The sequence below is a fragment of the Macrosteles quadrilineatus genome, unplaced genomic scaffold (assembly GCF_028750875.1).
Source record: "Macrosteles quadrilineatus isolate MER2022 unplaced genomic scaffold, UCM_ALF_1.0 Scaffold_7__1_contigs__length_78375512, whole genome shotgun sequence".
NCBI classification, from domain to species: domain Eukaryota; kingdom Metazoa; phylum Arthropoda; class Insecta; order Hemiptera; family Cicadellidae; genus Macrosteles; species Macrosteles quadrilineatus.
The window spans coordinates 36563444-36575744 of record NW_026542600.1 but is presented as its reverse complement, the minus strand read 5'-3'; the positions used below and the strand labels follow the sequence as shown (position 1 = coordinate 36575744).

General features: G+C 34.8%; 1 protein-coding gene across 2 annotated transcripts in view; it reads left to right on the top strand.

Moving 5' to 3' along the window:
• The window catches only part of LOC128998271 (protein ECT2-like), a 34930-nt gene that overhangs the window by 7332 nt on the left and 15297 nt on the right, over positions 1–12301 (top strand). The window contains exons 8-12 of one of the 2 annotated variants that reach the window (XM_054424329.1): positions 1180–1279; positions 2175–2281; positions 2509–2694; positions 3583–3781; positions 4062–4210. In XM_054424329.1, coding sequence (XP_054280304.1) covers positions 1180–1279; positions 2175–2281; positions 2509–2694; positions 3583–3781; positions 4062–4210 — 741 coding nt within the window. Of the gene's footprint in view, positions 1–1179; positions 1280–2168; positions 2282–2508; positions 2695–3582; positions 3782–4061; positions 4211–12301 lie in introns of both variants that reach the window. The other variant, XM_054424327.1, reaches the window with a different exon arrangement.

Here is a 12301-nt window from a genome sequence, read left to right as displayed (position 1 = left end):
TTCTGCGTAGTAACTGTGCTGCTAACCCACTTCGGTTCAAGTACCGGTAGTTCAATAATAACAACTGCGAGCACTAGTATCTACTAAGTCATATATAGAATTTCTTAGTAAAGTTTAGTTGACAATCTGAAAAACAAATTAAAATGAGAAAATAATCAAATTGTTTTCATTTTTTTTAGAGCCAAAAAGTTATTTGGTTATATTAAAGCCATTTCAATCCTAACAACATATAATGCGAGTACAGTATTTATAATTCCCCCTTTTTAGTGAATTTCCCTATAGGGAAGTAGCTATTACCGTAGGTGGCACGGTAAGATATAGACTCGGGATCGATATACTTTTTCATTTTGATGTCCCTAGAGGCCAAAAACACTATTCGTTCAAATTTTATATACGTCTGTAAACAAGATAACCTCAGTACGGTAATTTTTGTCCGATTTTGATGAAATTTGGCTTGAAGGTGTAGGGCGGGATGAAATTGAATGAGTTCGCGAACCAGCATGATCGGACTAAACGGGTTGTTATGGGGGGTTTTATGTGGTAAAAATTGGGTTTTCTCATTTTTGATCCTCAAAACATAAAGTTTCCCAATTTCTCTTTAGACCTTTTTAAAGCACTAAAAAAAAATGTAGTTTTTTGAAGTGTTTTTGTACGGTTATTGGTTAAGGAGAAAATTAAATAAATTGTAAATAAAAAATTCCCATGTTATTCTTATGGTGAATAAGTAAACTGCCATAGCTTGCTTGTTTATGGATATATTTTAATCAAACTTGGAAAATTTATTTATTTTATATTAAGCTACTCATATTTTACTAAAAAACACACTTTATTACCCCATCTGTAACAGCAAACCTAGGTATACTTGTTTAACATAATTATATTTAAATAGATTTAATCGAAAATCCAATCAGGTAAATGGAAATTCGCTTAGTCTGTAGGTTTGCTGTGGCGGGGGAATTATTTCTTCTTAATTGATGTAAAATGCACTGATTTTTACATTTTTTTTTGTATTTTTCACGAAGCACGGGGTACACAATATGCCCTTTCGCAAGTGCCTGGCTCTACGTGATAGGCGAGTTATATGGCAAATTCAACTAAAATAATTCTAGCTGCTGTTATAATAAATAAATAATATCATATAGAGTCATTTATAATTCATAATTATTTACATATTTACAGACAAGGGAAATAAAAAAAAAGCTCTGGCAGAAAATGGGTGCTGATAAAAAATCCATCGATAGTAAGGAAAGGCCAACGTTTGATCAATCTTTACATGACGGTGAGTATTTGTTGTTTATTAATAATTACCCTTATACAGTATAAAGTAGTCACATATCCATAAAAATACTGGATTGGTACGAGGTCTGTGTATAGTTCAAGATCCCCATGAGCTCCAGTTACGAAATAGCGAGCTAGTTCAAATCTGACACCAGTGCCATGTTCTATACTCCTACTACGATTGTTCTATCCGTATCCCACCACTAAACAACAATTAGTCTAACCATAGTATAGTAGCTTATAATATGTCAACCAACACTCCTGGCAAAAAAATAGGGTGATTTGTTTCTGGGATTCTGTAGCAAAAGGGTTAACCTCTATTTAAATCTGTTACCATGTTAATACGTATATGAGTATGGAGAAAAGAGGTTTGACATTGTAAGTGGTAATAATAAAACTGCGTATGCGACTCCTCATGTTTCCATATCTGTCAGCTGATCTCATTTTGTCAACGAGATTAACTAACTCTTTAGTCAACCTTAACTGCAATGTTAATTTGATTACATTATTTATTTTTCAAATCAAGAATACAATCGGTTGGATATTTTTGCCATCCCAGGTTCAAGGACTTGAATTACATAATATTTACCTTTGTTGTTGTTGCCTGAGTTCATGTAGGTAAAATGTTTGTGTCGCCCTATGGATGTGTGGCATCTTCATGGGTCTTCTTGAATTCTTCTTCTTATCACTACTAACTATGGTTTATATTTACAAAAATATTTACATACACACGGTCACTAGTATCGCAATCGGGTCAACAATGTGATGACAGACGGGTTAAAGACCGGCGACCCAAGTAGTAGAGTATAAATAAGTAGTTATAAACATATTTACTAAAGGAGTTACCGTACTCAACTAAACAAAACAAACTGACATTTTTTGGGCACAAGTTTCAGATAAAAATAGAAAAAAGGAAATACAAGATGTAAAAAGGAAGTATGCATTTGAGGATTTATATTTCAAAGAGAAGAACTATGTTTGCTGTTTGAAACATCTGTGTAAGGTAAGTATACTCAACATTTCAATGCCCTATAAATTATTTTTGAACAAATAATAGACTTCAGGTCAGGATTAATTATTATAATTAAGTGTGTATCATCTTCATAAATGCTTAATCTAAAAAAAACCCACAATGAATACAGCCAACCTCAACTTGATTTTATATATAGGACTGCTAAATGTAATTTTAATCACTAAAGCAGCAAAACATAAGAATAAGTAAATGTTTAGATGCAGGATTTGGCTACCAATCGACTTCATCATGATGGGGCGATTCTGAACGAACCTGAGGCAAAAGCAATTTTTGGAAATATAGCAGACCTGGTCAAAGTTCACCAAGAATATTTGGATTATTTAGAAAAAACTCTGAAAAATTGGGAAAATGATGCTATAACAGTTCATCAACTAGTAATATCTGTAAGTATTTGTGTAAAAACGTACAGGAATTATAAAAAGTGTTAATGTATCATCACAGACTAGCCAACACAAGTAGATCTCTTGTCCCATTATAAAATCTGAAGCTTTTTTCATGTCTAGTTTATGTTGGTGACACTGGATGCTAGTGTGGACAACACTTTGTTTAAATTTCAGGTTTATGATTTGTGCTTTTCTGTTTGGTTAAGGGATGAGTTATTGTTTATGATTATTAGATTATTTGATTTGGCTAAAAGGAGGTTTTAAATAAAACTACAAGAAACAAAATGTAAAGAAAACACGATCCTAGCGGCAGCAGACGGAACTGACGATAAAATTGTCTTCAGCTGATCCATAAGGATGAAAAATCTACTAAGGGAGTATTTTTAATCTATGGAATATTCAAGTTTTTAAACTTTTAATTTGAACAAATGGTGTTTTTGGTCTCCGTAGACATGAAGAAAAAAGATTTCCCAGCTCCAGGCATAACTATGAGACATACGGTAATAGCATTCCCTACATGGGAAATTCACTGATACGAGCACACACAGGATAATTTTTGCTCTTAGAGAATTGGAATATGAGAGGTAGTTGTAGTACATCAACAACAAGACTTCCTGATAATACTGATCTACTAAACTTTCACCTTTGGTTGCTAGTTGCTAGTAATCGGCAAAACATTTTGGTCCATTTGCTGGAAAGACCTTACATCCTTGCATTCATATTTTTGAAACCCTTACGGTTACTCAATAAATTTTCATGTAAATACAACATTAAAGAGAGTTTTTTTTTAATGCGAGTAAATTTAAAGTGTTTTTCTACCAAGATTCCTGCATTATAGTTTATATATGTCAATTTAATTGCTATTGAAACCTAAAAACTTGTTTTCAGAAAGATGAGCTATTGAAACAGTACATTATTTACACAGCAAACTACAAGGAAAGTGTGAGACTTTTGGAAGAGAGTGAGAGAACAAACAAGCGTTTTAGGCAGCTGCTAGAAAACTTTAAACTTGGAAATAAGGAACACCCAAAATATATTTTTATTCGTCCTATCCAAAGATTATGTAGTATTGTCTTGCAGATTCAAGGCAAGTACTGTGCCATTTTTGAAGTATAATAACAAATAAATGGATGTGGGATTAAATTTACAAATTTTTCGGACAGGTTTTAACCAACTAACATACAATTTATGATGGTCATGGACTAACTCTACTTATCTACTAATAGGTGTTAGGGAACTTATTCATTTTGGCTGATGGTGAATGTTTGAATGAAACTCGTGTTTTCTAATGGCTATTGGGATTCAATGGATTAGAAATTATTGCAGGATTTAAAAAACTTGTCTTATGAATAGATGATATTTTACAGAGATACGAAAATACACAAGAGAGAACAACCCTGATATGGAATTTTTGGATACGGCTATCGAGACAGTAAAAGATATTTTGCAGAAGATAAATAAAACTCAAGAACTGGCTGAACAAATTCAGGATACCCACGAAAACCAAAACTATATGGTAAGTTTGTTATATTCTTGGATTTAAATTTTAGCCTTTGAAATCTGTTTGAAAATGTGTGTTTTACCTACTTTTTATAACTGTGTGTTTTTTGTTTGTTTACTGTATGTGTTATTTTTTTCTTTTTAAAGCCTAGATACATATAAGCTATTCACCTAAAAGAATTAGTTTGTGTTATTGCATAAAGGTGTCTATGTCTAGTGTGTGTGTGTCTATATATTTGTGCTGGTGGAACAATGTTGGTTTGTTTTTTAGTGTGTGCATATAAAAAAATTTTGAGAAAAAAACAAAAAAGAGTCAAAATCCCTACAATTTGAAATTTTATTTGATGAGGCAGTCCTATCATTGTTGTGATGCCTCATTTTGGGAGTTTGAACATTTTGCGACAGTAATATGGGGTACTAGTTGAGTTTGGCTTGCTGACCACCCTTTTTACAGTTTAGATTAATTTTTTGCACAACACAATTGTAGTAGTAAAATTGTTATCTGGTTCTTAACACGTTCAGAGCTAGGGGCGGGAATTCACGCCCCGCGGTACTGGCACCACTGACGCGGGGCGGGAAATGTCGTCCTTCTCAAATGCAAACAACCTTGCTTCAATGTGAGCTCAGCCATTGCCGGGGAACGTTATAATCGTTGCCAGCCTGTAGCTTAGAATATAAGCTTTAGTCTGTAGGTTGGTACTAAAATTTCCCGCAAAATCTCGTCTGGCAATACTTTTGTCCCGGTTCCGGCAATTTTCTCTTTTCGAGCCACTTTACAAAGACACTGGCTACGGATCCAGGCAGTGCTGCTACCTTTGGGTGTTTCAGTGAACTACGTCCACTCTCGGGCTAACGCAGCACAATCACCGCTGCTCTTTTTTATTCGTCAGACTGAAATATTTGAATGCCAATTGCATTCACCGATTCAGTAGCGTGGCGGGGCTTTGCCCGGTCCTCGCCGCCATTGGCGAGCGCCTGTTTGAAGGTATGCCGCACTGAACATGTTATTAGTCCCTAGTCAACTGTTACTGGTACCCAACCCATAGTCTTTCAAACACTTTGTTTAAGTAGGCCTACCTCACTTTTTGTTACTGTATATAGTTTCTGTGTTTTTCAACAGATTTTTAATTAATTTATTTTCTTGTTATTGCGATATTAAGTGTAGGTTCTCCTGTGCATTTATTTCAGACTAAGTCAGTGAAATTCGATTTTTGTTCCTGTGGCCGTCTTGAGTTTTTCAATGGCTGTGTTTAGTAATTCAGGGTGTCCCGTAACTCTCTGGACATATATAAATATAGCGTTATTGCTTAGGTAACAAACACATTTCACCATAGGAACATGGGTCTGTGGTGCCTAGTTTTCTGACTGTCTGAATTTTTTGGTTTTTTACAAAACATTATTATTAAGATCTCTCTAACATTATCTGATCTCTCCTAAACAGTTTGAGATACAGCTTTGAGATTTTTGCAAAAATGTTTATCTTGTTAACACCTATCTTTGTTAAAAATATTATACAAAAAAATCATTAACCGTTTCAAAATGGCAGCCATTTAAAATATTTTATGCCAAATTTCACAAAAAACCGTTAACTTAACAAAAAAACTGCAAGTGACAAAAAAGTTAGTAAATTTTATGTAGTTTTCAATTATACCTTATTTGTTAAGAATGGATAAATAACAACAGAGAAATGTCTGCTTTCCAAAATGCATGACCGCTTTTCTCGCTTTAAACAATGCTAAACAACGTAAAAGGAGTATTAGCATTGTTTAAATGGAGAAAAGTGGTCATGCATTTGGAAAAGAAAAGTACCATGTCCATGTAAGTTGGAGAAGTTTGGTAAAGTAGGAGTGGCTGTCCCATTTTTAAGAGTATGGGGATTATCATACATAATCTACATCTTTAAGATAAATTATTAAAAATTCAGTCATGCAACGTAAGGCACTCACATCTGAAAAAAATAAAAACGGTTTACCTTAACACGTTCAGTGCGGCATACCTTCAAACAGGCGCTCGCCAATGGCGGCGAGGCCCGGGCGAAGCTCCGCCGCGCTACTGAATCGGTGAACACAATTGGCATTCAAATATTTCGGTCTATCGAATAAAAAAAGTGCAGCGGTGATTGTGCTGCGTTAGCCCGAGAGTGGATGTAGTTCACTGAAACGCCCATAGGTAGCAGCACTGCCTGGATCCGTAACCAGTGTCTTTGTAAAGTGGCTCGAAAAGAGAAAATTGCCGGAACCAGGACAAAAACATTGCCAGACGGGATTTTACGGGAAATTTCAGTACCAACCTACACCAGACTAAAGCTTATATTCTAAGCTACAGGTTGGCAACGATTATGACGTTTCCCGGCAATGGCTGAGCTCACATTGAAGCAAGGTTGTTGGCATTGGAGAAGGACGACATTTCTTGCCCCACGTCAGTGGTGCCGGTACCGCGGGGCGTGAATTCCCGCCCCTAGCACTGAACAACACGTTCAATGAGCTATGTACCTATTAGGGTGAACCTTTGTATTTGTAGAGTTTATCCTTACCTCTAATTTTGTGTGCTTGGAATGGCCTCTAGTGATGAAATCTACAACACAAAATCTGTATGGTAAATGGTAATGCAACTGTTATTTTAAGTAGGGTACTTGCTTTCTTGAAGCTCATATTTTCCAGCCCATTTAGCTCTGCAAAGATTCTATTTCCAAATTTTTCTTTGTCAGTGAACGTGGAGTAATTGGAAGCTTGAATTGGAATCTGAAACAAGTAGAAAGGGGACAGTAAAATATTTTATGACGAGGAACAGAATGTAATATTTTCTTTTCCTCCTCTGATATTCAGGCTGAGTGGTGCCAACTGCTACAAACAAATGTCTAGTTACTACAACCAGAGGTAGCCCCCCCCCCCCCCCCAAAGGTCAGGAGAGCAAATTCCACCTTTTCGTAATGTACCTTTCTTCACCCCCCCCCCCCTATAACTTAGCCACCTGCCCCAAAACCAACATCAAGGATTTACTTAATTAAAAATATATACAAAATAAAAACAGCTTGCATTGATACAAAATGTTTATTAGGAACATTTGTTTTCCGATTTAAAATTGAGTACGATGAAATGGTCATGATATTTGGGTAATTTTGTAATTATGAAATGGACTCATTAAAGACAATCAAGGAGGGTCTCTTCACCCAAACCAGAAATGATGAAATAGCCACAAATGGACGGGATTGAGTAAAATGGAACTACTTTATTTTGTCCCTGCGTCCTCTTTTGTGACTACGGTCTTCTCTGCCCAGATTATATGGGGGGGCCACCAGTTGACCGACAAGATACTTGGTCGTCTGGCCACTAGACCGTCTTTTTTAATTAAATAGATAAATACTGAAAACCAGTACGTCGACAAGTTATTTCATCGTCAGTCCAGTTGACCGGCCTGTAAATCTAAATTATTATATACGAGAAACCAACTTGTCGTCAATCCTCCCGACCGACTTACCACTTGCTCGTCTTTTAGGTGGGGATGTGTTGAGCGGCAGTGCCAGCGGCGCGCGCAGCTGTGGAGGGCACTGCAGGCGTACCAACTTCTGTATCTTGTAGCGGCGGTTTTCATTCCGACGATTTTCAGCTATCACAATGCAGCGGACTAGCGAGGTTTTTATTACGTGTAATTGTTTGTTTCTCAATCGATATTTTGTTATACACAGTACAGTGAATATAAATAGGCCTATATTAGTTTACTTCAATGAAATAAATGTTTTATTTAGCTAAATAAATAAAAATACGCCGATTGAACAAATAAAATTGTTACAGACAACAGGAAGTCCTTAATATGATCAAAAAAGTGTTAATTTTTATTAAAAAATTACTGAAATTTGTAAACTTACTGCTGGCGACAAGGGTGGTGCCATGCATAGGTTTATCAATAAATAAGATAAACATGGACAACCTTATGCAGCTATAAGTCAGGAAACATTTGTAGAAACATTAAAAAGCAATACCAATTTATGAAATATGATAAAATATTTACAGGAAATGTTGATTACTGTATATACATCGTGAGTATCTCCAGCAGTTACACACTGGTGATCTTTGAGTTGACTCTTTTAAACTCATTAAATATTACTTTTTTCGTTTTGAAATAAATTCTGTAATACTTTGAAATTGCTCGAATTCGAGCAACATGTACACGAGTTTGAATATTAAATTAACTAACATATTTATGTAATAGGAGGGTCAAATATTGTGAACAGTGGTGAGGTAACTACCGTTACATTTATTCAATTGAGAGATAAATACAAATTGATAATACCGGTTATTTAAAGCTTTGTTAACTATTTTTCCCTCTCTTAAAAAAATAAAATAAATAATGAATTTAGACTTTTGGTGACATTAGTTTGTACTATTTCTCCTTAAATGACACTGCTGTCTTTGTAAGCAATAGTTATCTCGGTAAACTATTTATTTGCTGAAGTGCACAGTGTGCTACTTAGCCTGAGAAACATCTTTTGTTTTATGATTTTGTTGTAGGCCTATTGAAAACCTTGTCTAGAAGGAATTCCCATTGCCTGTGTTACCGGGGAGAAGTTTTTCTTAGTAAAGTCTGTAGACGTCTTCGGTTTTACACAGAAACATGTAATTATAATTGAAGAAGTACATGTTTTATCCTCTCACGTTGTTGCATGGACAATACTATGGTGATTCAATTCTGTGTACTTCAATTGTCTAACTGGCCCTAACTGACGCATCCTTGTTTTTTTTTTTACTAAATAATGTAGTCTTTACTTCCGTGGATCTCTGCGTTTTATTGTGTAACTGTCCTCAAGTAAGTCTGTGTTCTGAGTAAGTACTTCAAATGCACGGCACTACTGTATATTCAGATTTTCTAATGAACTATCATAGATAAAAGGAGTATAGACATGTATGTATGACAGAATATGTCTACTCTTTTTATCTATGGTACTATTTCCAAGTTCATCTGGACGACCCTGCAAATCGTTTCTAGTAAAAAAAAATTATTTGGTTTATGTTTATGAACTTGTATGAGTGTTGTTAACTAAAGCTAAATTCACATCAAATTAATTAATTAAATTTATTTTAATAGTATTTCTAATTAATTTCAGTTTTAAGAACATATAGTAAATAAATCCTTGTTGAAACGGCTGTACTATCCATGCAATTATTGTCAAACTATATGTTCAAAGATTCCTGGACAGCAATGTTATAATACTAGTTGGAGCAGAGGTACTGGATCTAGGGTTAATACAGTTTTGTGACGTGTAACACTGCAGAAGTAGTTAGCTCAAGAATTATGACGCGGATGACAAAGATTGGTAGCTTTTGCTATAGTTATAAAAAAAAACCCAAGTACATAAAATCATTCACAGTTTTTTTTCACAGTCTATTGAATAGCCTGCAGTTAAGTTCACTCTAATGAAGAATATAGACGTGGCCAGAGTTCCAAACGATTTAAGTAACAACTGTTTACATGAACTATCCTAGTGTGCAATGTACTTATTGAATTTTCATTAGTAATATATCATGGCTATATCGTTTATGTAAAAGTATCAAAAGATAGTAAAACGAAAACGAAACAATCAACCAAGACCAGTGACCGAAACAAGTGTCGAGCTGGCGGCGCCGCGCCTACCTCGGGATTCCCCGAGGGCAATAATTCATCTTTGAAGTAACACCGGTAACACTGACTCACTGGCCGACACGGATACCCGCCTACCACCCCCTTTGTGTCCACCCTATGACCACCGGTCGGTCGGCCACCCATCCAAGGAAACTCTAGACATCGGCGGCTCTTTGTCGTTCGTTGACCAGCGTATTTTCTAGAGTTAAATGTATACCCTCACTCACACCAGGGAATAAGTAAACTGTAGTAGTTTTCTTGTTTATAAAAATATTTGCATCAAATTAGAAAAAAATCATTAATTTATTTATAAAATGTTATTATTTTACAAAAAAAAAACACACTTTTACCCTCCCTGTTGCAGCAAACCTAAGTACTCGTTAAACTAATGTTATTTAAATAGGAAATAAATGTGATATTTTTAAGGAGACATTTTAGTGTAAATCCAATCAGGTAAATGGAAATTCGCTTAGTCTGCAGGTTTGCTGCGGTGGGGGTATTTGTTTTTACACTTATTACTCTTTAAACAATGCTAAATGTTCAAAATATGTACAATTTCACCCAATTTATCGCAGTTAGATGAATTAGCCTTGAAAGTAACTGTCGATTTCGACGGGTTTCACCTAGTTATAACACAGAATAAACACGACATAACAATGGAACAGTTCGAACATTCATGTTAAAACTGGATTACAAATATGATATAATTGTATACTGTGTATACAAGTATACAATTATATTTTTGGATTGGTTTTTCTATGATTATTCAAAAAATCTCCCTCCAAAAAGTTAACATAAAACAATATAACGAATAGAGACTAATCACACTATAACAATGGAACAGTTCCAGAATTTGTGTAAAACTGGTTTACAAATTGTTATACTGTACTGTATATTCAACTTTATTTTACTTGGGGTTTTCTACGAAATAAACTAAAACAAAACTATAATGCGACAAGATGGTAAGGTCATAAGAATACTAGAATGATAAAATCGTCAATAAAACAACTACCAAAAAAAAAATACTAAAAAACCCGCCTAAGCCGTTTGAGTTCCAGTAGGGGATGGGATTGGTTCTGACGACTTGGAGTTTCCTTGTTTGTTAGGCATTTCTAGGAAGACGCACTTTCTAGTTTACAGCCCCAATGTGCGGTTGTTTAGTTTGATCACATTGTTGCCGCCCTTTTCGGGACACTAAATCATAATCTCCACAAAGGCAACACACAACACTACTAAACTTACCAATATTCGAAACAGATGGCTTTTAAAAACATTGGGCCCAATCAATAGATTTTAAAGTACAGAATTTAATTATGACATTTAATATGATTAAAATCTTATCTCTAATTAAATTTTAATTAGAGTACAGGTAAAATAAGCATCGCAACGTAAACAATGTCAAGAGTAAGTATTTTGTGACGGTTTGCTAAAAAAATGTTCACTTAAATGTGTTAAAATTTTGGTAGCATGAACTAACGTTTCGGAATCCAGACAGATAACGCAAAACTTATACAGTACGGTATGACATAAATTATAAATTAAATGTAACATGACTGTAAAAAATAAGATGGGACAACAACGATAATTAAGTTGTAAATAGTGATGTTGTGTTGTCTTCACTTGATGTTGATGTTCATTATCTGACAAGGTTTAAGTCATTTGTTTCTGTTTAGTAATGTAAAATGTGACAATGTTTGATTAAAACACGAGTATCAGGAGACCAAGCTTGCTCGAGGTGTCAGGTTATTTCATAAGTAGCGATGCATATTTGGCTAAATACACTCTCGCCAATTCAGTCAATACAAAAAGACTATTTTAATGCCTATCGTATTTCATTTCGTATTCGTATTTCAGGAGAAGACCTCTCGTTCATCTTTACATGCAAACACTACGTAAAATACCTTCTGGGCCGTGACAGACAGACAGAAATTGAGATAAAACACTAAAAGCTTTTTAATGTATAAACGCTAAAATAAATAATTCTGAACAGTGTAGAGACAAAACTCTAATTTTATTTGTGATCAACTACCGTACATTAAAGTAAACAAAAATCAGCTGTGTGTGGTTTCTAATGCTATTCTTATGGAGAAAATGTTACGTTGTATATATATACAATATGTATGTATATGTATGTGTGTATATATATGTTATGTTGTTATATATAATTTTGTGTTAAAATTTGGGGAAATTAACTATTTTTCCCGCCGTCACGGAATCGAGTCCTTTAATTTGAGCCCTCTCCCGTCCTTCTACGACTTCCCAGTCACCCACAATTTTGAGGTAAAGACCCGCGGCTTACGTAATTAATATATATATATGAGGAGTCTACTTGTATGGCATAATGTACCTACCAATCGTAATAGACGAAATGATTAAATCCATTGCTAAACAGCTGCTTCTCATTTTGATAGGTTATCTATACACAAAACCTTATTCGGTTTAGTTTGTTAATTAATTATGCATATGACGAAAAATATAGTTCACCACACGG